We start from the raw sequence: 26,647 nt of genomic DNA on the forward strand, positions 1-26,647 counted from the left end.
GGGATGGTAAGGTGTTGAAACCTTATGTGTGACTTGATACTTCTTGAGCAAGGCCTCTATGGTACGATTGCAAAAGTGAGACCCTCCATCACTAATAAGCACTCGAGGCATCCCAAATCTAGCAAAAATGTTAGTCTTTATAAGATCTGCAACAACTCTAGAATCATTAGTACGGGTGGCCTTGGCTTCCACCCATTTTGAGACATAATCCACCGCAAGCAAAATATAAGTAAAACCAAACGAAGATGGGAAAGGGCCCATGAAATCAATGCCCCAAACATCAAAAATTTCAACATTAAAGATGGGTGTTTGCGGCATTTGGTCCCTTGCACCTATATTTCCCATTCGTTGACAACGATCACTGATAGGAGCATATTTAGGCGACTTAACTACCTTATTCTTGTGCATTTGTGCTATTATTTCTTAGTTAATGTCGTATTACAACTCAATTTCGTGTGTTTGTAGGACCTATGGGTTAAAGTATCAAGAAAGTGCATTTTGGTGCATTTTGGAGCTATTTTGGACACCATGGGGATAGCTTGCATATGGGCTAACATGGATGGACGAATTTGAACTTCAAGAGGCTAGATATGTGATAAGAAGAGGAAGGAACTAAGCTAAGGACAAAGTGGATAAGGAAGGAGCTCAAAAGAGGAAACCTTATCCAAAACATTATCTAAACATTATCCAACCTTATCCAACATTATCCAATTATCCAAAACATTATCCAAACCTTATCTCATCTTATCTTATCCAAACCTTATCATGTCTTAATCCTAATTGCATGGGGACCTAAATGGATAATTCTAGAACCTATTTCTAGAAGCATCCTATTCTAGAAGGCCCAAATCTGCCACAAAACCTATTCTTTCTATAAGCCCTAGAAAAGTGGCGCCCCAATCCATTCTAGAAGGCTTTGGCTTGCCTTGCAAGCCAAGCAACCCTCTCCCCTAAGTTAGCCGCACCTCCCTAGGCCCAATCCCTTTGGGATTCTGATTTCCAAGGCCTAATCCTTGTGGATTTGGGTATACAATTCGTTTTATAAAACTATGTGGGCCAAAAACCTCTTCCTAGGTGGATTTGACAACCCATGGCCGAATTCTAGGGCCCTAATCCACCAAATCTGCTAAGGAAACCCTAATCTAATAAACCCTAGGACTATATAAACATATTTTCAGCCACAAATTCGGACGACCCCCTTATGCTATTCAGAAACCCTTGTGCCGCACCTCCATTCTCCATTCTAAGCCTCCATAGACCTCCCTACACATCCATACATCTCTGCCGCACCCTTCCCCACCATAATCAACCATCCTCCATCCCTCCAAACTAGAAAACACCATCCAAAACCACCAATTCCATCACCCTAACTTTGTGCCGCAGCAAGGAGGAGGAAGAGGAGCCAATCTGTGCATCGAATCCATCTTGGAATTGCTGAGCATTTAGGTGTATTCTTTCTTATGATTTCCATGTTTAAATTCAATACTTTTTGTTGTGCAAGCATGAGGAACTAATCCCCCCTTTGGCTAGGGGGGAATTTCGAAACCATGGTTATATTTGCATGATGATTTGATTACTTTCAGTTGTGATTTCATGAATGATGAATTCAATTTACTTATCTGTTTTAATTAAAACTTGCTTATGTATATGAATTGAGAGTGCACGCTTGATTTGCATGCATAAACATGATGCTAGGATATGAGGGAACTTCACCTAATCGTTGGGAACTCACATCCATGAGTAGTTAAGATTGTTGGTCGCAATTATGTTAAGTAAATTCTTGGTATAAGTATCATGCGCTTTCATAGTTACGAATGCCTCGTCAACACCTATGATTTCCATAGAACCTAATGATCTTTGATTGTCTTTCTATCATGCGCTTTCATATAGAAAACTTTTAAGGAATAATTTGATTGCAATGCGCTAATTCCATTCAATTCAATGACCTAAGGGAAATCTGAGAGTTAATTTAAGCGTACCTAATTAACTTGGGGTGTTGAGGTTCATAAATTCATCGAATAAGCAACTGGAGATTATTTTGTATGCAAGTATGCCATGTGTGGAGAAAAACCTCCTAGCCATCTCACCATCCACTTAATTTCACCAATTTCGTCAGAATCTGCCTATTTTACATATTTGTTTTGTTTGTTTGATTTTCGTCAAAAACCAAATCCCCAAGTGTCTTAGAGTGTCTAATTAGTTAGAATATGTTTTAGATTGTGTTTTTGAGTGTTTTGATTCAAGTTGTTACCCAAATTCGTCCAAATTAGTGAAAGTGCTCAAAACTGCCCAGAAAGTGTTTTTAAGGCAGTTTTGAGTGTTTTGGGGCTGTTTTGAGTCTTTGGGTTTGTTTTAGTGTTTTTATTGTTTAGCTTTGCATTCTTTGAGTCTAGTTTAGTGTTTTAACCTTTGTTTTACGTTTTTGAGTCAGTTTCCAAGTGATTTAGCAATCCCTCCTAATCCCCGGTTTAGAACGATCCCTACTTATTTATATGCTACAATTGTCAAAAGAGGGTTAATTTGTGTGTTAAGTTAATTTTCGCATCAAATTTTGGCGCCGTTGCCGGGGATTAGCAAAGTTTGCTAATCTCTTGGATTGTTATTTTCGTTTTTCTTATTAGATCAGATTCTTATGTTATTTTGTTTCTTGTTTTAGGTACTTGTTTATGACTCGGAGTTCTAATCCGGTTCACGAACATATTTTAGACTTTGACGACGATTTTGAGCGTGAGTTGAGACGTAAGAGGAAGAACCCGGAACCTAGTGAATCAAGTGCAAGTTCCGAGTCCATTTCTGAATTTGAAGAGGAAGTGGAAGACATGGCAGCGGACAACCGAACAATCAAGGAGCTTTCCGCTTCGGGATTGGCCAATGCCGCACCCTTGTGCATCCAATACCCAAGGGCGGCTCAAGACAAGACTGCTGAGTTCGAATTGAAGTCAAGCCTGTTACATCACATTCCGAAGTACCATGGGCTGTCCATGGAAGATCCGAACAAGCACTTGAAGGAGTTTGAAGTCGTTTGCTCAAGCATGACTCCGGTGAACGTGGATGAGAGCATCTTGAAGATGAAGGCCTTTCCCTTTTCTCTCCAAGAGAAAGCGAAAGATTGGTTGTACGAGTTGGCTCCCGGAACGGTCACATCATGGGAGAGCATGAAACGAGCTTACTTGGAGAAGTTTTTCCCAACTTCTCGAGTCATCCTCCTACGAAAAAGGATAAGTGGAATCCAACAAGATGAAGGTGAATCCTTTCCTACTTATTATGAACGTTTTAAATCTCTTGTTGCTTCATGTCCACAGCATCAAATGAAGGAGGAACTACTTCTACAATACTTTTACGAGGGACTTCTACCTATTGAACGTCAAATGCTAGATGCCTCAGCGGGAGGAGCATTGGTGGACAAGACCCCCACGGCTGCAAAGTCCTTGATTGCTAATCGAGCATTGAACGCTCAACAATACGAAGGCGTTGGACAGAGGAGTACCCCACGGCAACACCAAGTCAATGAGGTAAGTGCCATAACCGAACTTCAAAATCAAATGGCTAACCTTACTACGTTGCTTTCTCAGGTGGTGGAAGGTCCAAAAGTCAAAACCGTAGCTTCTTGTGGCGTATGCTCCATGCAAGAACACCCTACAGACAAGTGCCCACAATTAATCGAGAATGGAGGGTGGGAGACACTCAATGCCGTGGGATATGGCAACCAATACCAATCACGTGGTGATCCGTTCTCTAATACTTACAATCCCGGTTGGCGTGATCATCCGAATTTCAAATGGCGAGACCCCCAACAAGGTCAACAACAAAGCGGATTTAGGCAACAACCCCCGGGTTTCTATCAAAAGCCGTTGGCACCACCACAAGCCCAAGCACAACCTGCCCAAAGCAATGTAGGTAATTCAAGTGAAAATGATAAGATTTTTCAATTACTTACTACTTTGACGCAGGAAGTCCAAACTCAAAACAAAGAGAGGCAAATCCAAGACAAGAGGGTGGACAACTTGGAGAAGCAAGTGGGACAGATTGCCGAATTCATGGGGCAATTTCGTGAGCAAGGAAGGTTGCCTAGCTCAACAGTGGTCAACCCGAAAGGAGGATTCGAATCTGCGAAAGCAATCATGTTGCGAAGTGGAAAACAAGTTGGAACGGCTTCACAACCTTCTAATTCAGCCCCAATGGAGGATGAAAAGTTGCAATTTGAAGAGGGGGAGCATGAGCAAGCCACGGCAAGGGTGGGAGACACCATGCCGCAGCCACCCAAAGTACACCACTCGGCTTCTAAGGGTAAGGATGTTCCAAATTCGGTTATTTCTAATGCTATTCCTCCAAATGTACCTTTTCCTCGTAGATTCATGCAAACAAAGAAGGAGGAGGCTGAGAAGGACATTTTAGAGACGTTTAGAAAAGTACAAGTCAATATACCACTTTTGGATGCAATTAAACAAGTTCCGAGGTATGCTAAGTTTTTAAAAGAACTTTGTACTACTAGGAAGAGAATTTCAAACAAAGAGGTTGTAAAGGTAAGTGAGAATGTCTCAGCCATCTTGCAACGTAAATTGCCCCCTAAATGCAAAGATCCGGGTAGTTTTACGATTCCTTGTGTTATTGGCAATAATCGGTTTGAACATGCTATGCTAGACTTAGGTGCATCTATTAATGTTATGCCTTACTCCATTTATGCATCTATGAACCTAGGTGAGTTAAAAAATGATGGTGTGATTATTCAATTGGCCGATAGATCTAATGCCTATCCAAAGGGTGTTTTGGAAGATGTTTTAGTGCAGGTTAATCATCTAATCTTTCCGGCGGATTTCTACGTGTTGGAAATGGAAGAATCAAACCATGCCCCGTCATTGCCAATTCTTCTTGGCCGCCCATTTATGAAAACAGCCCGCACGAAGATTGATGTGTTTAATGGGACTTTGACAATGGAATTTGATGGGGAAGTTATTAATTTCAATCTTTCTGAATCTATTAAGTACCCTCTTGATGATCATTCATGTTTTGCTATTGATGTACTTGATTCGTTGGCGCAGGACCATTTTGAACAATTGAACGAAGATGCACTTGAATTGGTCATTACAAGAGGAATGGAACTGAAAGACAAGGAAGTAGGGCAATTGCATACCCACGGCATGCATGGTGAGCACCATGCCGTGCCCCCTAGTGTTGACATGGTTGAGATAGTGGCTGCCCTTGAGTCATTGCCACTACAATCTGGTAAGTCTTCGGACCTAATTTCAATTCCAATTTCGACTAATAAGCCCATTCCTTCAGTTGTGCAGCCACCTTCCCTTGAACTTAAACCATTGCCAAGCCATTTGAAGTATGTTTTCTTGGGAGACCAAGAGACCTTGCCTGTCATCATATCCTCCTCACTCACGGCACAAGAAGAAGGTAAGTTAGTGAGGGTGTTAAAGGAGTACAAAACTGCGATTGGTTGGACGTTGGCCGACATCAAGGGAATAAGCCCAACCACGTGCATGCATCGTATACTTTTGGAGGAGGGGACCAAAGCATCTCGAGAGGCTCAACGCCGACTCAACCCTCCAATGATGGAAGTTGTGAAGAAGGAGATAATCAAGCTCTTGGATTGTGGAGTGATCTATCCAATTTCAGACAGTCGGTGGGTGTCTCCGGTGCAATGTGTCCCAAAGAAATCCGGAGTAACTGTGGTGACAAATGCCGAAAATGAGCTTGTTCCTACGCGAATCCAAACAGGTTGGAGGGTTTGTATTGACTATAGGAAGCTCAATGCCACGACAAGGAAAGATCATTTTCCCTTGCCATTCATTGATCAAATGCTTGAAAGGTTAGCGGGTTATGCGTTTTATTGTTTTCTTGATGGGTATTCAGGTTATAATCAAATTGTGATAGCCCCAGAAGATCAAGAAAAAACCACTTTCACATGCCCTTTTGGTACATTTGCTTATCGTCGTATGCCATTTGGTTTATGTAATGCACCTGCCACATTTCAAAGATGCATGATGAGCATATTTTCAGATTACGTTGAGAAAATTATTGAAGTTTTTATGGATGATTTCAGCGTTTTTGGTGATTCATTTGATGGTTGTTTGAATAATCTTAGTTTGATTTTAAAACGATGCATTGAAACTAACCTTGTGTTAAATTGGGAGAAATGTCATTTCATGGTTAAACAAGGCATAGTTTTAGGTCATATTATTTCTGAAAAAGGTATTGAGGTAGATAAATCAAAAATAGATCTTGTGCGTCACTTACCCTCTCCTACTTCGGTTAGAGAGGTTCGTTCGTTCCTTGGACATGCAGGTTTTTATAGGAGGTTCATCAAGGATTTCTCGAAGATCTCCCAACCTTTATGCCGCCTCCTACAAAAAGATGCACCTTTCGACTTCACCAAGGAATGCACGGCAGCTTTCCAACTCCTCAAGGACATGCTAACCACGGCACCCATCATTGTGCCACCAGATTGGAGTCTTCCGTTCGAGCTAATGTGTGATGCATCCGACTATGCGTTAGGGGCTGTTTTAGGCCAAAGGAAGGACAAGAAGCCGCATGTCATCTACTACGCATCTCGGACGTTGAATGACGCTCAATTGAACTATTCAACCACTGAAAAAGAACTTCTTGCCATTGTCTTTGCTTTAGATAAATTTCGATCATATTTACTTGGTACTAAGGTTATTATTTTCACTGATCATGCAGCTTTAAAGTACTTGTTCACGAAGAAGGAAGCCAAACCACGGTTAATTCGATGGATGCTACTTCTTCAAGAGTTTGACATCGAAATCAAGGACAAAAAGGGAAGTGAAAATGTGGTGGCTGACCACCTAAGCCGCATGATACATGAGGAGGAGCCGTACCCTATTGTAGAAACATTCCCTGACGAGCAATTGTTATCCATTAAGGTAAGTGAGCCTTGGTATGCGGATTTGGTAAATTATTTGGTGACTAAACAAGTTCCTACCACTTTAACTAGAAACCAACGTGATAAATTGAAAAAAGACGCTAGGTTTTATGTTTGGGATGATCCATACTTGTGGAAATATTGCTCGGATCAGATTATACGTAAGTGTGTGCATGACATGGAATTCACTTCTATTTTAACATTTTGTCACACTTATGCATGTGGGGGACACTTTGGGACACAACGCACAGCCCTTAAGGTTTTAGAATGTGGATTCTATTGGCCAACTTTATTTAAGGATGCTAGAAACTTTTGTATGTCTTGTGATCGTTGCCAAAGAATGGGCAACATTAGTGCAAAGGATCAAATGCCGCAAAATGTTATTCTCCCGGTTGAAATTTTTGATGTTTGGGGTATTGATTTTATGGGTCCTTTTCCTTCCTCACATGGTTTCTTGTATATCTTACTTGCTGTGGATTATGTATCGAAATGGGTGGAAGCAAAAGCCACCCGAACTAATGATTCTCGAGTGGTTGCAGATTTCATTAGAACTAACCTATTTGCAAGGTTTGGAATGCCACGAGTGATCATAAGTGATGGAGGATCTCACTTTTGCAATCGAACCATTGAGGCTTTGCTCAAGAAGTACAACGTCACTCATAAGGTTTCAACACCTTATCATCCTCAGACCAATGGGCAAGCCGAGGTTTCAAATAGGGAGATTAAGCAGATTCTAGAAAAAACCGTGGGCCCTACAAGGAAGGATTGGAGTGTACGGTTGGAGGATGCGTTGTGGGCATATCGCACGGCTTACAAGACCCCCCTGGGCATGTCCCCATTTCGGCTCATTTATGGCAAACCATGCCATCTTCCCGTGGAATTGGAGCACAAGGCGCATTGGGCCATCAAGACATTCAACATGGACATTGATGCGGCTGGACTTCACAGGAAGCTCCAATTGAATGAATTAGAAGAGATTAGGAACGAGGCGTATGACAACGCTCGAATTTACAAGGAAAAGACAAAGGCTTTTCATGATAAGATGATTCGAGGCAAATCATTCTCTATTGGGCAGAAAGTGCTACTCTTTAATTCCCGCCTTCGCTTGTTTCCTGGTAAGTTGCGTTCTAAGTGGGTTGGCCCGTTTGTTATTACTAATGTTTTTCCTTATGGTGCAGTCCAAGTTCAAAGCTTGAAAACAGGACAAGAGTTCACGGTGAATGGCCATCGATTAAAGCCCTACTACGAGAACTTCGAGGAGCATGTGGTGGATGATGTACCCCTCCATGCCGTGGGTACTACTAGTGAAGCTTAGCATGGCGTATTCGTCCGGCTGGAAGACGTTAAAGCAAGCGCTTCTTGGGAGGCAACCCATGTATTCGACAAGGAGAAGATGGAGCTTCCATTCCAAACCCAGATTTGCGTTTCTAAACCCTTCTCCTTGCTGTTTATTTTCTCATGCTTAGTTGCTTATTATTTGTTTGCTTTTATGTGAGTCTTTGTGTGAAACATTGAGGACAATGTTTGATTTAAGTGTGGGGGGGTAAACAAGTGTTTTTTATGCAAAATTCGTGGGATTCTATCACCTATCACTTCTAATGTTGTTTCTCACTGTTTTTAGGTGTTTTTAATGCATTTTGAGCTATTTTGGTGTGTGTTGAAGTAAAAATCCGAAAATTTGAAAAAAATTGAAAAAAGTGTTTTGAAAAAGCCAAAAAGAGTTGTTTTTGTGTGTTTGTTTGTGTCTTAGGGTACCTTCCAACACAATGATGAGGATTTGGTTTTTAATGCATGACTGTTAAAGAGAGTTACAAACAATGATGGAAGTTTGATTTGCTCTTTGGTTTATGCTTGGTTGTAGTTATAGTTTACGAATTCACATGTAATCACAAAGGATAAAATCAGTTTTTGTAACATGCTTGAAGGAAGGAACTCAAACAAACGCTACATCCCTGAGAGACTTGAGCCTAAACGTTTATTTGGAGAGTTATTAATCTGTGCATTCTTGTTTTCTAAAAGTCGTTGCATGATCTCATTATTCTTTGCTTGGTTGCTACTTAGAATGCGTTTCATCACTATAGTTCCAAATACTAGAACTCATACCCGTTTCATTCGAAGCATGAAATTGATTAGCATAACAAATAACAAGATGAAGTTGTGTAGTAGTCACCACCATAGCCAAACAGCCGAATCCACCCTTGTCACTTGTATTGTAGGTTTAAACCCCTTTGAGCCTTATTTAGCCTATTTTCTTGTTAACCACATCATCCTTACCTAGCCTAGAATAGGACTTCCCATACCTTTGTTCTTAAAGTATAGTGGAGCATAATGTAGAAGGAAGTCCTTTTGAGTGACATTTGTGCAGAAAACGAGTGTGGGGGAAGGGATTTTGTGAGTGTGTGTGTGCCAAAGTCTTAAAAGGGGCACGAAAAAAAAAAAAAAAAAAAAAAAAAAAAAAAATTGTGAAAAAGAAGAAAAAAAAGAAGAAGAAAAGAAAGAAAAAGAGTGAAAATAAGTGAGAATGAACTCACAAGTGTTGATTGTTGAAGAAAGGGTCCAAAAAGTTTGAATATGGCCCTAAGTTTTGTGTGATTCCCCCTTGGGTGATCAAAGTTGACTTCCGCGTTATAAAGGGAATTCTAAGTGCCTAATCCAATACTTTGCTCATTATGGCTTTAAGAATGTTTGTTATCCTTTACCTTTCGTTGTTAGCCAATACCCTAGCCTCGTTACAACCCTTTGACTTCTATCTTGATTGTTATGTGTTTCAATATGTGGAGTTTAAAGTGGGTTTGGAGCATATGGTATCCCTGGTTCTCGTATCTAGGTAGTAGCATTCCATTCATGAGATCATATACATACATGTTAATAATTCTAGAAAGTGCTTTTCTTGTTCTAACATATGTGAGTGTTCGTCTACATGTTTACATCAATCTTCTCACATATACCTAGTGTAGGGAGTGTAGTCAGAAAATCTGAGTGAAAACAGAGAGTATATCCGGTGAGGAATTGAGGAAATTCTCTAAGGCATGTTACTACATTCAAAATGTTGTTTTAATTGATTAAATGCGAGCTAGTGAATTGTGACTATGATTAAGTATGCTCGAGGGTAAGGATTGCTTAAATCTATGTTTGTGGTGATCTTTGACATGTCATGTTTCATTGGAAATCCCTGAGACGAACGTTGGAAGGTTTAGATTTTATGTTTTGTTTCTTTTGTTTATTTGTTTTGCTCGAGGACTAGCAAAAGATAAGTGTGGGGGAATTTGATAGGAGCATATTTAGGCGACTTAACTACCTTATTCTTGTGCATTTGTGCTATTATTTCTTAGTTAATGTCGTATTACAACTCAATTTCGTGTGTTTGTAGGACCTATGGGTTAAAGTATCAAGAAAGTGCATTTTGGTGCATTTTGGAGCTATTTTGGACACCATGGGGATAGCTTGCATATGGGCTAACATGGATGGACGAATTTGAACTTCAAGAGGCTAGATATGTGATAAGAAGAGGAAGGAACTAAGCTAAGGACAAAGTGGATAAGGAAGGAGCTCAAAAGAGGAAACCTTATCCAAAACATTATCTAAACATTATCCAACCTTATCCAACATTATCCAATTATCCAAAACATTATCCAAACCTTATCTCATCTTATCTTATCCAAACCTTATCATGTCTTAATCCTAATTGCATGGGGACCTAAATGGATAATTCTAGAACCTATTTCTAGAAGCATCCTATTCTAGAAGGCCCAAATCTGCCACAAAACCTATTCTTTCTATAAGCCCTAGAAAAGTGGCGCCCCAATCCATTCTAGAAGGCTTTGGCTTGCCTTGCAAGCCAAGCAACCCTCTCCCCTAAGTTAGCCGCACCTCCCTAGGCCCAATCCCTTTGGGATTCTGATTTCCAAGGCCTAATCCTTGTGGATTTGGGTATACAATTCGTTTTATAAAACTATGTGGGCCAAAAACCTCTTCCTAGGTGGATTTGACAACCCATGGCCGAATTCTAGGGCCCTAATCCACCAAATCTGCTAAGGAAACCCTAATCTAATAAACCCTAGGACTATATAAACATATTTTCAGCCACAAATTCGGACGACCCCCTTATGCTATTCAGAAACCCTTGTGCCGCACCTCCATTCTCCATTCTAAGCCTCCATAGACCTCCCTACACATCCATACATCTCTGCCGCACCCTTCCCCACCATAATCAACCATCCTCCATCCCTCCAAACTAGAAAACACCATCCAAAACCACCAATTCCATCACCCTAACTTTGTGCCGCAGCAAGGAGGAGGAAGAGGAGCCAATCTGTGCATCGAATCCATCTTGGAATTGCTGAGCATTTAGGTGTATTCTTTCTTATGATTTCCATGTTTAAATTCAATACTTTTTGTTGTGCAAGCATGAGGAACTAATCCCCCCTTTGGCTAGGGGGGAATTTCGAAACCATGGTTATATTTGCATGATGATTTGATTACTTTCAGTTGTGATTTCATGAATGATGAATTCAATTTACTTATCTGTTTTAATTAAAACTTGCTTATGTATATGAATTGAGAGTGCACGCTTGATTTGCATGCATAAACATGATGCTAGGATATGAGGGAACTTCACCTAATCGTTGGGAACTCACATCCATGAGTAGTTAAGATTGTTGGTCGCAATTATGTTAAGTAAATTCTTGGTATAAGTATCATGCGCTTTCATAGTTACGAATGCCTCGTCAACACCTATGATTTCCATAGAACCTAATGATCTTTGATTGTCTTTCTATCATGCGCTTTCATATAGAAAACTTTTAAGGAATAATTTGATTGCAATGCGCTAATTCCATTCAATTCAATGACCTAAGGGAAATCTGAGAGTTAATTTAAGCGTACCTAATTAACTTGGGGTGTTGAGGTTCATAAATTCATCGAATAAGCAACTGGAGATTATTTTGTATGCAAGTATGCCATGTGTGGAGAAAAACCTCCTAGCCATCTCACCATCCACTTAATTTCACCAATTTCGTCAGAATCTGCCTATTTTACATATTTGTTTTGTTTGTTTGATTTTCGTCAAAAACCAAATCCCCAAGTGTCTTAGAGTGTCTAATTAGTTAGAATATGTTTTAGATTGTGTTTTTGAGTGTTTTGATTCAAGTTGTTACCCAAATTCGTCCAAATTAGTGAAAGTGCTCAAAACTGCCCAGAAAGTGTTTTTAAGGCAGTTTTGAGTGTTTTGGGGCTGTTTTGAGTCTTTGGGTTTGTTTTAGTGTTTTTATTGTTTAGCTTTGCATTCTTTGAGTCTAGTTTAGTGTTTTAACCTTTGTTTTACGTTTTTGAGTCAGTTTCCAAGTGATTTAGCAATCCCTCCTAATCCCCGGTTTAGAACGATCCCTACTTATTTATATGCTACAATTGTCAAAAGAGGGTTAATTTGTGTGTTAAGTTAATTTTCGCATCAATCACAAGTTAAACAAAAAGTTCGAGCATCTTTAAAGATTGTAGGCCAATAAAAACCACATTCTAATACCTTAAGGGCAGTGCGTTGTGTGCTAAAATGTCCACCACATGCATAAGTGTGACAAAAGGTTTGAATTGAATTAAACTCACAATCATGCACACAACGACGCACAATCTGATTTGCACAAAACTTCCACAAATATGGGTCATCCCATACATAAAACCGTGCCTCTTTCCTTAATTTATCACGTTGGTGCCTAGCTAGGGTACTTGGAACACGTTTTGACACCAAAAAATTGACCAAATCGGCATACCAAGGTTCACATACCTTAATGGACAGCAATTGCTCATCAGGGAATGTCTCTTGGATGGGTAAATGATAGGAGCATATTTATGCTACTTAGTTATGTTGTTTCCTTGCATTTAGTTACTTAATTACTATCTATTTTAGTCTTTTAAGCTATTTTCGTATGTTTTTAGGTCCTAATGGCAAAAGGAGCAAGAAAGTGCATTTTGAGGCTATTTGGAGCAGTTTTGGGCATGGATTGGATAGCTTAACTATGGAACAATGTGGATGGACGAAATTGAAGTCAAGAGATGCTAGGAAAGGCCAAAAATCTGGAGAAAGAAGTCCAAATCCAAAGAAGATAAGGAAAGAGCAAGAAATAAGGAACCTTATCCAAATTTACTTATCTTATCCAAACCTTATCCAACCTTATCTTATCCTATCCTAATCTTTTCCTACCTTAATTCCTCTCCTTTTCAGCCCAAATTTCGTGCCTCCCCTTCACCCTACAAATACATGATGCCACAACACTCAAAAACCACCACCCTCTACCACAAATTCACACCACACCATCCACCACACCTCAAGAGCCTAAATTCACACAAATCCTCATTGTTGGCAGCAAGGAAGGAAGAAGGAGCCACCTGGAGCGTTTCTAGGTGTATTCAATCTTTGTTTTCAATGTTTAATTTATATTCTCTTTGTTTTGTTGTAAACATGAGGAACTAATTTTCTTTTGGCTAGGGGAGACTTTGAAACCATGATTATATTTGCAATATGAATTGATTAATTCCAGTTGTGATTTCATAAATTGTGAATGCAATTTACTTAACCGTTTGATGGATAACTTATTCTTGTTTGTTGATTAAGGGTGCACACTTAGTTTGCATGCATGAATTTGGGGCTAGAATATAAGGGAGTTTCACATAATCGTTACAAACTTATATTCACAAGTAGTTAAGGTTGTTTTCACAATCATGTTAAGTAAATTCCTAGCATGAGTATCATGATGTCATAGTTACAAGTGCTTTGTCAATACTTATGATTTTCATAGAACGTAATGATCTTTGATTGTATCTCTATTATGATGTCATGTAGGGGACTTTTGAAGAATGCTTTGGGTTGTCGTATGATGTCATCCAATCCAATAACTTAAGGAAAATCTGAGGGTTAATTAGTGACGTCACGGTTAATCTGGGGTGTTGAGGTTCATGGTTTATCGGAAAAGCAACTGGAAATCAATTTGTGTTCAAATGTGTCATGTGTGGAAAAGAATCCTCTAGCTAGCTAATCACCCATCCATATCCCCAAATTCGTCCAAAGTTTATTTAAGTCTTTTAGCTACTTGTTTTTATCTTAAATTCGTCAAAAACCCAATCCCCTTTATTTAGTTGTGTCAAATCTGTCCTAATTAGTGTTTTTGAGTGTTTTGAGTCAAAACCAATTCTATTTTCGTCCAAATTGAGTCCTTGAGTCTAGTTTGAGTCTTTTTGATTGTTTTGTGTTGTTTAGAGTCTTTTAAGTTTGTTTTGAGTCATATAAGTTTAGTTAAGAGTCTTTTCAGTTTGTTTAAGTGTTTTGAAGCATATTTTTGTATCTTTGAGTCAGTTTTCATTAGATTAGCAATCCCTCCTAATCCCCGGCCTAGAACGTGTGGTTGATAGGAGCATATTCATGCGACTTAAATGGCTTGTTCTCGTGCATTTACGTTATGTTTCTTTAGTTATTTTAGTACTTTAAGCTATTTTCGTGTGTTTGTAGGTCCAAAGGGCTAAAGGAGCAAAAAGATGCATTTTGGAGACTTTTGGAGCACTTTTGGGCTAAGGATGGATAGCTTATGCTTGGAGCCAAAGTGTTGGACGAAATTGAAGACCTAATTGAAGACCAAAGTGTTGGAACCTTGTTCCCTTTAGTTTTAGGACATTTAAACCTTTCCTTTATCCTTAGCCGTGCATAACATTCCAACATTCAACTCCTTCATTTCAGCCACACTCCCATTTATCATCACCACATATACTTATCACATATCACTTATCACATATCATTCACCACTTATCATTCACCACTTATCATTCAACCAACTTTGCACATGCATTCATCATAACCATGCCGTGCATCCCCTTTACATTTCAGCCATTCCACATGCACTCATTGTCATTCCAACCTTTAATCCACATGCATTCCCATCCATTTCATCATTGCATTTGCAGAAAATCCACTTCCTTTGCACATGCATTCATCATCATCACTCTAGTTTTAATTCACATGCAAAACCACCAACACATGCACCCATCACCAAACACTTACCTTTGCCGTGACTCTTCACTCCCATTTCCAGCTTTTCCTTTGCATTCCCCCTTTAATCAACACTTGCATCCACTCACTAAGAAATCATTCATTCCACATGCACCCAGAAATCACTCATGCCAAGCACATTTGATAGGAGCATATTTAGGCGACTTAACTAGCTTATTCTTGTGCATTCGTGCTATTATTTCTTAGTTAATGTCGTATTACAACTCAATTTCGTGTGTTTGTAGGTCCTATGGGTTAAAGTATCAAGAAAGTGCATTTTGGTGCATTTTGGAGCTATTTTGGACACTAGGTGGTGAGCTTGCATGTGGGCTAACATGGATGGACGAATTTGGACTTCAAGAAGGTGGAAATGTGTTAAGAAGAGGAAGGAACTAAGCTAAGGACAAAGTGGATAAGGAAAGTGCAAGAAAAGAGGAAACATTATCCAAAACATTATCCAACCTTATCCAACATTATCCAATTATCCAAAACATTATCCAAACCTTATCTCATCTTATCCTATCCAAACCTTATCATGTCTTACTCCTAATTACATGGGGACTTAAATGGATCATTCTAGAACCTATTTCTAGAAGCATTCTATTCTAGAAGGCCCAAATCTGCCACAAAACCTACTCTTTCTAGAAACCCTAGAAAAGTGGCGCCCCAAAGCTTTCTAGAAGGCTTTACCTTGCCTTGCAAGCCAAGCTACCCTCTCCCCTAAATCAGCCGCACCTTCCTAGGCCCAATCCCTTTGGGATTCTGATTTCCAAGGCCTAATCCTTGTGGATTTGGGTATACAATTCGTTTTATAAAACTATGTGGGCCAAAAACCTCTTCCTAGGTGGATTTGACAACCCATGGCCGAATTCTAGGGCCCTAATTCACCAAATCTGCTAAGTAAACCCTAATCTAATAAACCCTAGGACTATATAAACATATTTTCAGCCACAAATTCGTAGACCCCTTATGCTAGACAGAAAACCCTTGTGCCGCACCTCCATTCCCCATTCTTGACCTCCATAGACCTCCCTCCACATCCATACACCTCTGCCGCACCCTTCCCCACCATAATCAACCATCCTCCATCCCTCCAAACTAGAAAACACCATCCAAAACCACCAATTCCATCACCCACACTTTGTGCCGCAACAAGGAGGAGGAAGAGGAGCCAATCTGTGCATCAAATCCATCTTGGAATTGCTGAACGTATAGGTGTATTCTTTCTTATGATTTCAATGTTTAAATTCAATACTTTTTGTTGTGCAAGCATGAGGAACTAATCCCCCCTTTGGCTAGGGGGGAAATTCGAAACCATGGTTGTATTTGCATGATGATTTGATTACTTTCAGTTGTGATTTCATGAATGATGAATTCAATTTACTTATCTATTTTAATTAAAACTTGCTTATGTATATGAATTGAGAGTGCACGCTTGATTTGCATGCATAAACATGATGCTAGGGTATGAGGGAACTTCACCTAATCGTTGGGAACTTATATTCATGAGTAGTTAAGATTGTTGGTCACAATTATGATAAGTGAATTCTTGGCATAAGTATCATGCGCTTTCATAGTTACGAATGCCTCGTCAACACCTATGATTTCCATAGAACCTAATGATCTTTGATTGTCTTTCTATCATGCGCTTTCATATAGAAAACCTTTAAGGAATAATTTGATTGCAATGCGCTATTTCCATTCAATTCAATGACCTAAGGGAAATCTGAGAGTTAATTTAAGCGTACCTAATTAACTTGGGGTGTTGAGGTTCATAAATTCATCGAATAAGCAACTGGAGATTATTTTGTATGCAAATATGCCATGTGTGGAGAAAAACCTCCTAGCCATCTCACCATCCATTTAATTCCACCAATTTCGTCAGAATCTGCCTATTTTACATATTTGTTTTGTTTGTTTGATTTTCGTCAAAAACCAAATCCCCAAGTGTCTTAGAGTGTCTAATTGGTCCAAATATGTTTTAGATTGTGTTTTTAAGAGTTTTGAGTCAAGTTAGAACCAATTTTCGTCCAAAATTGTGTTTAGGCTCAAAACTGCCCAGATTGTGTTTTTAAGGCAGTTTTGAGTGTTTTTAGCCTATTTTGAGTTTTGTGAACGTGTTTGAGTCTTTTTAAGTGAGTTTAAGTGTTTTAAAGATTAAGTTTATTTATTTGAGTCAGTTTAGAGTGTTTAGCAAGCCCTCCTAATCCCCGGTGTAAGAACGATCCCTACTTATTTATATGCTACAATTGTCAAAAGAGGGTTAATTTGTGTGTTAAGTTAATTTTCGCATCAACATTCATACACTTTCACATACATCTTGGCAGCTTTCACATGCACACACATGCATTTCAAGCTCATCCACCACTCATGCCGTGCACAACCCATACCATTCCAGCACCAACAACACTCAAAACCGTGCACATTCACTCACCATAGCATACCAGCATTTGCACATGCAACCTAGCTGTCATGTTCCCCCCATTTCACCTATAAATACTCATTCACACACTCTTCCAATGGATTCATTCACAACAGAAATTGGTCCCTTGGGACCGTGCCCTTCACAAAGTCCATCCATTCCATTCATAAACTCATCCATTGCAGAAATGTAGACCATCAAACCATCTTTGTGCCGTGCTCTCCCTTACAATCCAAACACCATCCTTCCATCTCCACAACTCCTCTTCCATTCCTCCACCACTCCCCAAACCATTCACACCATCAAACTATCCCTAGACCTTGTGCTACAACGAAGAGGAAGAAAATAGTGCCTAAACGTTCATACAATTCAAGTTTGAGTTGTTGGAATGTTTAGGTGCTTCTTTGATTTCAATGTTTAAATTCAATACTCTTTGTTTTGTACGAATGAGGAATGGAAGAGAAGAGTGCCTAAACGTTCATACAATTCAAGTTTGAGTTGTTGGAATGTTTAGGTGTTTCTTTGATTCTCTTTATTTTGTACGTATGAGGTACTAAACTGATAGGAGCATATTTACGCACCTTAGTTTAGCTTGTTTTTGTGCATTTATAGTGTTTTTCCTTAGTAAAGTAGTATTTTAAGCTAGTTCAATGTGTTTTCAGGTTTTAAGGGCAAAGTATGCAAAAGGATGCATTTTGGAGCCTTTTGGAGCAAATTAGAGCTTGGAATGGACATCATATGCTTGGTGCCAAGAGGATGGAAGAAATTGAAGACTTGAAGATGATGATTCCTACTTGAGCAAGGTTTCCTAGTTGAAGTAGGAAAGTCCCTAAATGGAAGATGGTTTCCTAGTTGAATTAGGATTCCTAGTTAAAATGGGTTTCCTAGTTGAATTAGGATTCCTAGTTAAAATGGGTTTCCTAGTTGAATTAGGATTCCTAGAAGAATGAAGATTCCTACTCAAATAAGGTTTCCTACTTGATGAAGGAAAGTCAAAATCCATATGGCCTCAAGTTGCAGCAACAAAGAAGCTTTCCAAGTCCAAGGAGGAGAAGAATTCCAAGATGAAGAAGGATTAGCTTTCCTAATCCTAATGCACAAGGTTTTCAGCCACAAAGAGGAGTCCTAAACACTTTAGGACACCTTATCCTAATCCTATAGGGATGCCATGCACTTTACCTTATCTTGGAGGGTTTCTAGAAGCCTTAGATGCCCTATCCTATCTTTGCCGTGGGTTTTATCCAAATCCCCTTAGTTTTTAGGCTTTCAAGAAGCTCTAACATTATCCCTACAAAGGTGCCGCACCCTTATCCCTTTTTCCCTACAAATTTGGCCCTTAAAACATGTTTCTAGGAACCTTATCTTATCTCCTACAAAGGTGGCGCCCCAAATCCTTCTAGAAAGCTGATTTCCCTTGCCTTGCAAGGCACTCTAGAAGCCTTATCTCCTTACCTGCCGCACCTAGGAAGCATTATCCCTTTCTATTTCTGATTTCTAAGCCTATTTCCTTGTGGATTTGGGTTATTCAAGTCCATATCTGATTACCCTAGGGTTTTAAGTGCCTATATATACTCATATTAACCCCTAGATCAGATCACCACCTCTCATACACATTCAATAATTCCAGAAATTCGTCCAAACCTCTCCACACCCTTGCCGCAGCCACCAAACACCTTTCTCCTTAGTTTTAAGCTTTGCCGCACCATCCCCTTCCCCTAAACACTACTACATCCCTCCATAACCGTGCATCCATATACCTAAGGCCCTAAACCTGTCCCTAGACCCTTGCCGCACCAAGGAGGAGGAGAAGGAAGCTCGGGAGTTCATGCAATTCGAGTTCGCGTCGCTGGAATTTCTAGGTGTTTCTTTTCCTTTGATTTCAATGTTTAATTTCAATTCTCTTTGTTTTGTGCGTATGAGGAACTAAACCCCCCCTTGGCTAGGGGGGGATTCGAAACCATGAACATACTTGCTATATGAATTGATTACTTCTAATTGCGTTTCATAAGTTGTGAATTCAATTTACTTATCTATGTGAATTACATTGATTTGTGTGTGTTGGTTGAGAGTGCACGCTTAATTATCATGCATAAATTGGATGCTAGGATATAAGGAAATTTCACCTAATCGTTATGGAATTATATTCACAAGTAGTAAAGGTTGATGATCTCAATCGCGTTAAGTAAATTCTTGGCATAAGTTTCATGCAATCATAGTAACAAGTGCTTCGTCAATGTTTATGGTTTTCATAGAACTTAATGATTCTTGCTTGTATCTCTATTATGCAATCATGTAGGGGACTTGTGGGGAATGTTTTGGGTTGTCGTATGCAATCATCCAATTCAATAACGTTAGGAAAATCTGAAGGTTAATTTAAGCGAACCTAATTAACTTGGGGCGTTGAGAATTCATGGGTTATTGAAAAGCAATTGGAAATCATTTTATATGCAAGTATAACATGTGTGGAGATGAACCCCTTAGCTAGCTTCCCATCCATTCAATTCCATCAAATTCGTTTTTACAATCTGTTCTAATTTAAAAAGTTTGTTTTGTTTTTAAATTCGTCCAAAACCAATCCCCCTTTACTTTGTTGAGTCATAGTAGTTAGAAATCACTTTAGTTTGTGTTTTTAAGTGTCTTAGGTCAAGTAAAACCAATTTTCGTCCAAAGTTGTGTCTAGTGTTCAAAACTGCCCAGATTGTGTTTTTAAGGCAGTTTTGAGTGTTTTGGTGCTGTTTTGAGTCTTTTGGTTTGTTTTGGTGTTTTAAAGTTTAGTTTTGCATTCTTTGAGTCTAGTATAGTGTTTTAAACTTGTTTTTACGTATTTGAGTCAGTTTCCAAGTGATTAACAATCCCTCCTAATCCCCGGTCCAGAACGATCCCTACTTACATTCTTCACTACAATTGATAAAAAGAGGGTTTAATTTGTGTGCGTATAATTCTCGCATCATAAACCCTGATAGGAGCATATTCATGCGACTTAAATGGCTTGTTCTCGTGCATTTACATTATGTTTCTTTAGTTATTTTAGTCCTTTAAGCTATTTTCGTGTGTTTGTAGGTCCAAAGGGCTAGACTTTTGGAGCACTTTTGGGCTAAGGATGGATAGCTTATGCTTGGCGCCAAAATGTTGGACGAAATTGAAGACCAAAGTGTTGGAACCTTGTTCCTTTTAGTTTTAGGACATTTAAACCTTTCCAATTCCCTTATGCCGTGCATCTCCACCTTTCTCCCAAAACCATACACATGCATTCATTATTCAATCCCTCACATGCTTCCATTACTTATCATCACCACTTATCACTTATCATAACCACTTATCATTATCACTTATCACTTATCACTTATCACATATCATTCACCACATATCATTCACCACTTATCTTATCAACCACTTATCATATCATTCACTTATCTTATCAATCACTTATCATATCATACACTTAATTAATTAACCCACATGCAACCATCACCCAACACTTCCCTTGTGCCATGCATACCCTCATTCTTTCATCATTTCAGCCACTTCATCATTCCATCAGATTTCACAACCTAAGTCACATGTACATTCATCCACCTTTCTCCCAAAAAGCTTTGCACATGCATTCACTCACCACAAACAAGTCACATGCATTCATCAACATATCTAGCTGTCATTCACATGCATTCCATCTTTTAATTTAATCACATGCACATTCACCTTGCATTTGCAGAAAATCCACTTCATAACACATGCATCTTGGCAGATTTCACATGCACTCATGCACATTCACCTTAATCATTCACATAGCTTTAATCCACATGCATTTCCACCTAGATTTCCACCTCACAACCACCAGAAATCAACCAAAACCGTGCATTCCCTTTCATTTCTGTCAAAGCACATGCATTTCCACCCTTTAATCACATGCACAAACAGCCACATGCATCTCCCATCACCATTTCAGATTTCCACCAAGTTCCTAGCTGTCATGTTCCCCCCATTTCACCTATAAATACTCATTCATTCATTCTCATTCATACACAATCCATTCACCACAGAAATAAGGCCTTTGTGCCAGAAATTCATCCATTCCAAACACTCTTCCATAAACTCATCCATTGCAGAAATGTAGACATCAAACCACCCTTGTGCCGTGCCTTCCCTATTAATCCAAACACCACTCCCCAAACCATTCACACCATCAAACTCACCTTAGACCTTGTGCCACAACGAAGAGGAAGAGAAGAATGCCTAAACGTTCATACAATTCAAGTTTGAGTTGTTGGAATGTTTAGGTGTTTCTTTGATTTCAATGTTTAATTTCAATGCTCTTTGTTTTGTACGAATGAGGAATGGATGATAAGAGGGCCTAAACGTTCATACAATTCAAGTTTGAGTTGTTGGAATGTTTAGGCGTTTCTTTGATTCTCTTTGTTTTGTACCATGAGGAACTAAACCCCCCTTGGTTAGGGGGTGATTCGAATATATGTTTATGCATGCATTTTGATTTGATTACTTCTAATTGCGTTTCATAAGTTGTGATTCAATTTGTTTAACCGTTTTATTGATAACTTATTTATGTATGTTTATTGAGAGTGCACGCTTAATTTTCATGCATGAATATGACGCTAGAATATAAGTGAGTTTCACCTAATAGTTACGAACTTATATTCATGAATGACATGAATATGATCTCATGAATGGAATGCTACTACTTAGAATGAGAACCAGTGATTCCATAAGCTCATATCAATTCCAAACTCCACATATTGAACACATAACGATCAAGATAGAAGCATAAGGGTTGAAACGGGGCTAAAGGTGTTTGGCTAACAAAGAAAGGATAGGGAAAACAAACGTTCTTTAAGCAATAGTGAGCAAAGTATTGAATTAGGCACTTAGAATTCCCTTTAGAACGCAGAAGTCAACTTTGAACACCCAAGGGGAAGTCACACAAAACTTAGGGCCATATTCAAACTTTTTGGGCCATTTCTTCAACAATCACACTTGTGAGTCCATTCTCACTTATTTTCACTCTTTTTCTTTCTTTTCTTCTTCTTTTTCTCACATTTTTTTTTCTTTTTCCCGTGCCTCCCTTAAGACTTAGGCACATACATACACACAAAAATCCCTTCCCCCACACTTATTTTCTGCAACATATTAATCAAAAGGAATTCATTTAAGTCATGCTCACTATACTTCAAGAACAAGGGTATAGGAAAGTCCTACTCTAGGCTAGGTAAGGGGTGATGTGGTTAGCAAAGAAAATAGGCTAAACGAGGCTCAACGGGGTTAAAACTAATATATACGAAATATGGGAAGTAAGGCTATTTGGCTATGGTGGCAACAACACAACTTCATCTTGATATATATTATGCAATTCAATGTCATGCTTTGAATGAAACGGATATAAGTTCTAGCATTTAGTTCTATCATGATACAATTGTATTCTAAGTAGCAACCAAGCAAGGAATAATGAGATCATGCAACAACTTTAGAAAACAAAGAATCACAGAAAATAACTCTCCAAAGAAGGTAATGGCTCGAGTCTCACAGGGTTGTAGCGTTTGTTTGAGTTCCTTCCTTCAAGCATGTTACAAAAACGAATTTTTCTTTTATGATTGCATGTGAAGTCATACATTATAACCATAACCAAGCATATACCAAGAGTAATTCAAACTTTTCTCTATGTTCATAACTCTTTTTAACAGTCATGCAATTACAAACCAAATCCTTATCATTTTGTTGGAAGGTACCCTAAGACACAAACACACAAAAATGACTCAAAACACTCTTTTTAGGCTTTTTAAAACATGTTTTTCAAATTTTTATGTGATTTTCGGAGTTATAAAACAAAACACACTAAAAACACTCTAAAACAACTTAAAAACACCTTAAAACAGCAAGGAACAACATTTGAAGTAATGGGTGATAAAATCCCACGAATTTGCATTAAATATACTTAGTTACCCCCCCACACTTAAATCAAACATTGTCCTCAATGTTTTAAGCATAGATTCACACAAAACATAAGTAAACACACAAAAAAAAAACAATTTAAACATACTAAACATGGCACAATGTAATTAACAAAGAGAAGAGTTTAGGGACGCAAATCTGGTTATGGAGTGTAAATTCCCTCTTCTCCTTGGTAATTGCATTGAGGCTTTGATCTTGGTGATTCCACAGGCATACTCTTGAACTGGGCTGCATGATTCTTTTGGTCTCCTCCACTTGTTGATTTTCCTTTGTGCTACTGGGCTGGAGGATTCTTTTGGTCTTCCCCGAAGGTCTGAGCTTACTCCTTTGGTCTGTTTCTTTGTTCAATCTTTCCAATTCGTATTGAAAAGGGTTGGAGGATAACTCAGCCTAAGTTTGTCTCCACATGCTTCAATGTATCATTTTCACTTGCCTTACTCGCTCCCTGATAGGAGCATATTTATGCGCCTTAGTTAGCTAGTTCTTATGCATTTTTGTTATGTTTTCTTCGTTAAAGTAGTCTTTTAAGCTACTTTCATGTGTTTTCAGGTTTAAAGGACATATTACATGAAATGATGCAATTTGGTGCTTTTGGAGCAAAAACTGAGCTGGAATGTGGTGTATGTAAATGGAGCACGAGGAATGGACGAGGTTGAAGGTCAAAGGAGCTTAAGAAATGAAGAAATGAAAGTGAAGAGCAAAGAAGTCGGAATTGGCAACCAAAGTTTCTAAAGTTGGAAGTTTCTATTCTTGGAGGTTTCCATTTTCGTGAGTTTCTATTCTTGGCTTTGGGCTTTTAGATGACCTAAACCCTAACTCCTTGTGGACCCTAAGCCCATGCCGCACCTAAACCCTAATCCTAGCCCACTTAATCAGCCGCACCCTAGGGCCTAATCATTTAATTTCTGCCAAGTTAAACCCTAATCCATCTACCCTAAGCCCATGCCGCACCTAATGTTCTAGAAACCCTATTTTCTGGTGGATTTCCAACCCTTGCCGCACCCAAACCCTAGCCCATTTGTCTAACCTGATTTCTTTAGGGTTTGGCTGCCTATATATATATGTTTTACCACCTTGCCGCATATATCACCCTCTCCACAAATCAGAAATTCGTCAAAATATATTCAGCCCCCTTGCCGCAGCCTTCCTCCACCAATCTGCCATATTCTCACCCTTTGCCGCAACCCCCATGTCCCCTAAACACTACCATATCATTCCTTACCTACTCATCCATCTAAATAACCCCTAGAACCTGTCCTAGTTCTTGTGCCGCAGACAAGAGGAGGAGAAAAAGCTTGGGACGTTCATGCCATTCTATTGAGGATTGCTGGAACGTTTTAGGTGTTGTCTTTCCGTTGAATTCCATGTTTAATTTTGATATTCTTTGTGTTGTCAGTATGAGGAACTAAACCCCCCTTGGTTAGGGGGGAATTCGAAACCATGTGCATGCTTGCAATATGATTTGATTACATTCAGTTGTTATTTCATAAGTTATGGATTCAATTCGTTCATCTATTTGATTGATAACTTATTTGTGTATGTTGATTGAGAGTGCACGCTTAGTTTTCATGCATGAATATGATGCTAGATTATGAGGGAGTTTCACCTAATAGTTACAATCTTATAATCATAAGTAGTGAAGGTTGCTTGAAAACAATCGTGTTGAATGAATTCTTAGCATAAGTTTCATGCAATTCATAGTAACGAATGCTTCGTCAATGCTTATGTATTTCATAGAACTTAATGATTCTTGCTTGTATCTCTATTATGCAATTCATATAGGGAACTTGTAGGGAATGTTTTGAGTTGTCGTATGCAATCATCCAACTTAATAACTTGTGGAAAAACTGAGGGTTAATTAGTGCAATTCACGGTTAATCTGGGGCGTTGAGTATTTATAATTTATTGGAAGAACAACTGAAAATTGTTTTGTTTGCAAGTGTGACATGTGGGGAGAAGAACCTCCTAACTAGCCTTTTATCCATCCTTTTTATCCAAAAACATTCTACAATCTGTGTAGTTTAAAGTTTCTGTTTTATGTTAAATTTTCGTCCAAAACAAATCCCCCTTTAATTTGAAGTCTTAGATTAGTTAGAAAGTGTTTTGATTTGTGTTTCTAAGTATTTTGATTCAAGTTTTCACCCAATTTCGTCCAAATTAGTGTAGGTGCTCAAAACTGCCCAGAAAGTGGTTTTTAGGCAGTTTTGAGTCTTCTAGTTGCTGTTTTGGGTTTTAGGTTTGTTTAAGTGTTTTAACTTTTAGTTTTGCATTCTTTGAGTCGAGTTTAGTGTTTTAAACTTTGTTTTTGAGTTTTTAAGTCAGTTTCCAAGTGTTTAGCAATCCCTCCTAATCCCCGGTCTAGAACGATCCCTACTTACATCTTTACTACAATTTGACAAAAAGAGGGTTTAATTTGTGTGCTTATTTATTTCGCATCACTCCCCTTTGCAGAAGTGGTCCCTTCTCTGGAAGTGTATCAACCGTTGAAGATGACTACTCGAGAGCAACGCCAGGTAAGCAATCAGGAATAGATTCCAGGCAGTTGGCTCCAGATCGGAAGACTGACTCCAAGTGCCAGCTGATTGCTTCTTTTACTTTGCCATGCGAGTAAGAACAAGGACAAAGAAAAAGACAGGGAAAGAGCATGATATGAGATACTTTTGCTTTTGACCTTGATGATATGAGATACCTTTGCTTTTGAAGAAGCGGTGAATGAATCAGCACACTTCAATCCGCCATTTCCTCCTGGGTCATCTGTACTCCAGGCATCTGGTATCATCTTTGGGGAAGAAGAAAGAATTGAGTATTTCGAAAGGCTTTGCTGGGAGTGCGCCCTCAGAGGTGAGGGAGAGTTGGGCATTTTCTTCAGGTTTGCCTTGCCATAAAAGACGAAGGTCGACATATATAGAGATAATATCAAGTGGTGGTATTGTTCTTTTACCCTTGTCGACAAACGTTTTGATCCCGCAAATCTGGCTTTTTGAAATAGTGGCGCCTCTTCGATTTCTGAATGACGCCTCTTCGATTTCTGAGCAGGCGCCCCTTTGCTTTCTGAACGACACGTAGTAGTGCGGATGCGGCTCCTTTTGACAAAGCTGCACGTGTTTCTGAAAAGCAGCGAAAGTGTCGCCGAACTTTGCGCTTGTCGGCTAAATATGTGTAGTTGCGGTGATGGCCTCCACGTGTTGTCTGAAAAGAAGAAATCTTTTGACAAAGTTGAACGCGTCTTCTGAAAAGCCGAGAAAGCGTTGCCGAAATTACGCCGGAAATTCCGGCTTTTTGAATCGGTGGACGCGTCGCTTTGGCTTTTTTATTGAGCTATCGATCACCACAACAAACACAC

The 26,647-nt window shown here is 39.1% G+C and overlaps 1 protein-coding gene across 1 annotated transcript; it reads left to right on the plus strand.

Annotated features, from left to right (window-relative positions):
- Positions 1-4,037: 4,037 nt before the first annotated feature.
- On the plus strand, positions 4,038-8,204 carry LOC137717088 (uncharacterized). The gene is made up of 5 exons (XM_068456398.1): positions 4,038-4,523; positions 4,788-6,539; positions 6,663-6,890; positions 7,578-7,941; positions 8,068-8,204. Exons 1-5 carry the CDS (start codon positions 4,038-4,040, stop codon positions 8,202-8,204), a joined length of 2,967 nt encoding a protein of 988 aa, XP_068312499.1.
- Positions 8,205-26,647: the final 18,443 nt, after the last annotated feature.

The sequence above is a fragment of the Pyrus communis genome, chromosome 15 (assembly GCF_963583255.1).
Source record: "Pyrus communis chromosome 15, drPyrComm1.1, whole genome shotgun sequence".
Taxonomy (NCBI): Eukaryota; Viridiplantae; Streptophyta; class Magnoliopsida; order Rosales; family Rosaceae; genus Pyrus; species Pyrus communis.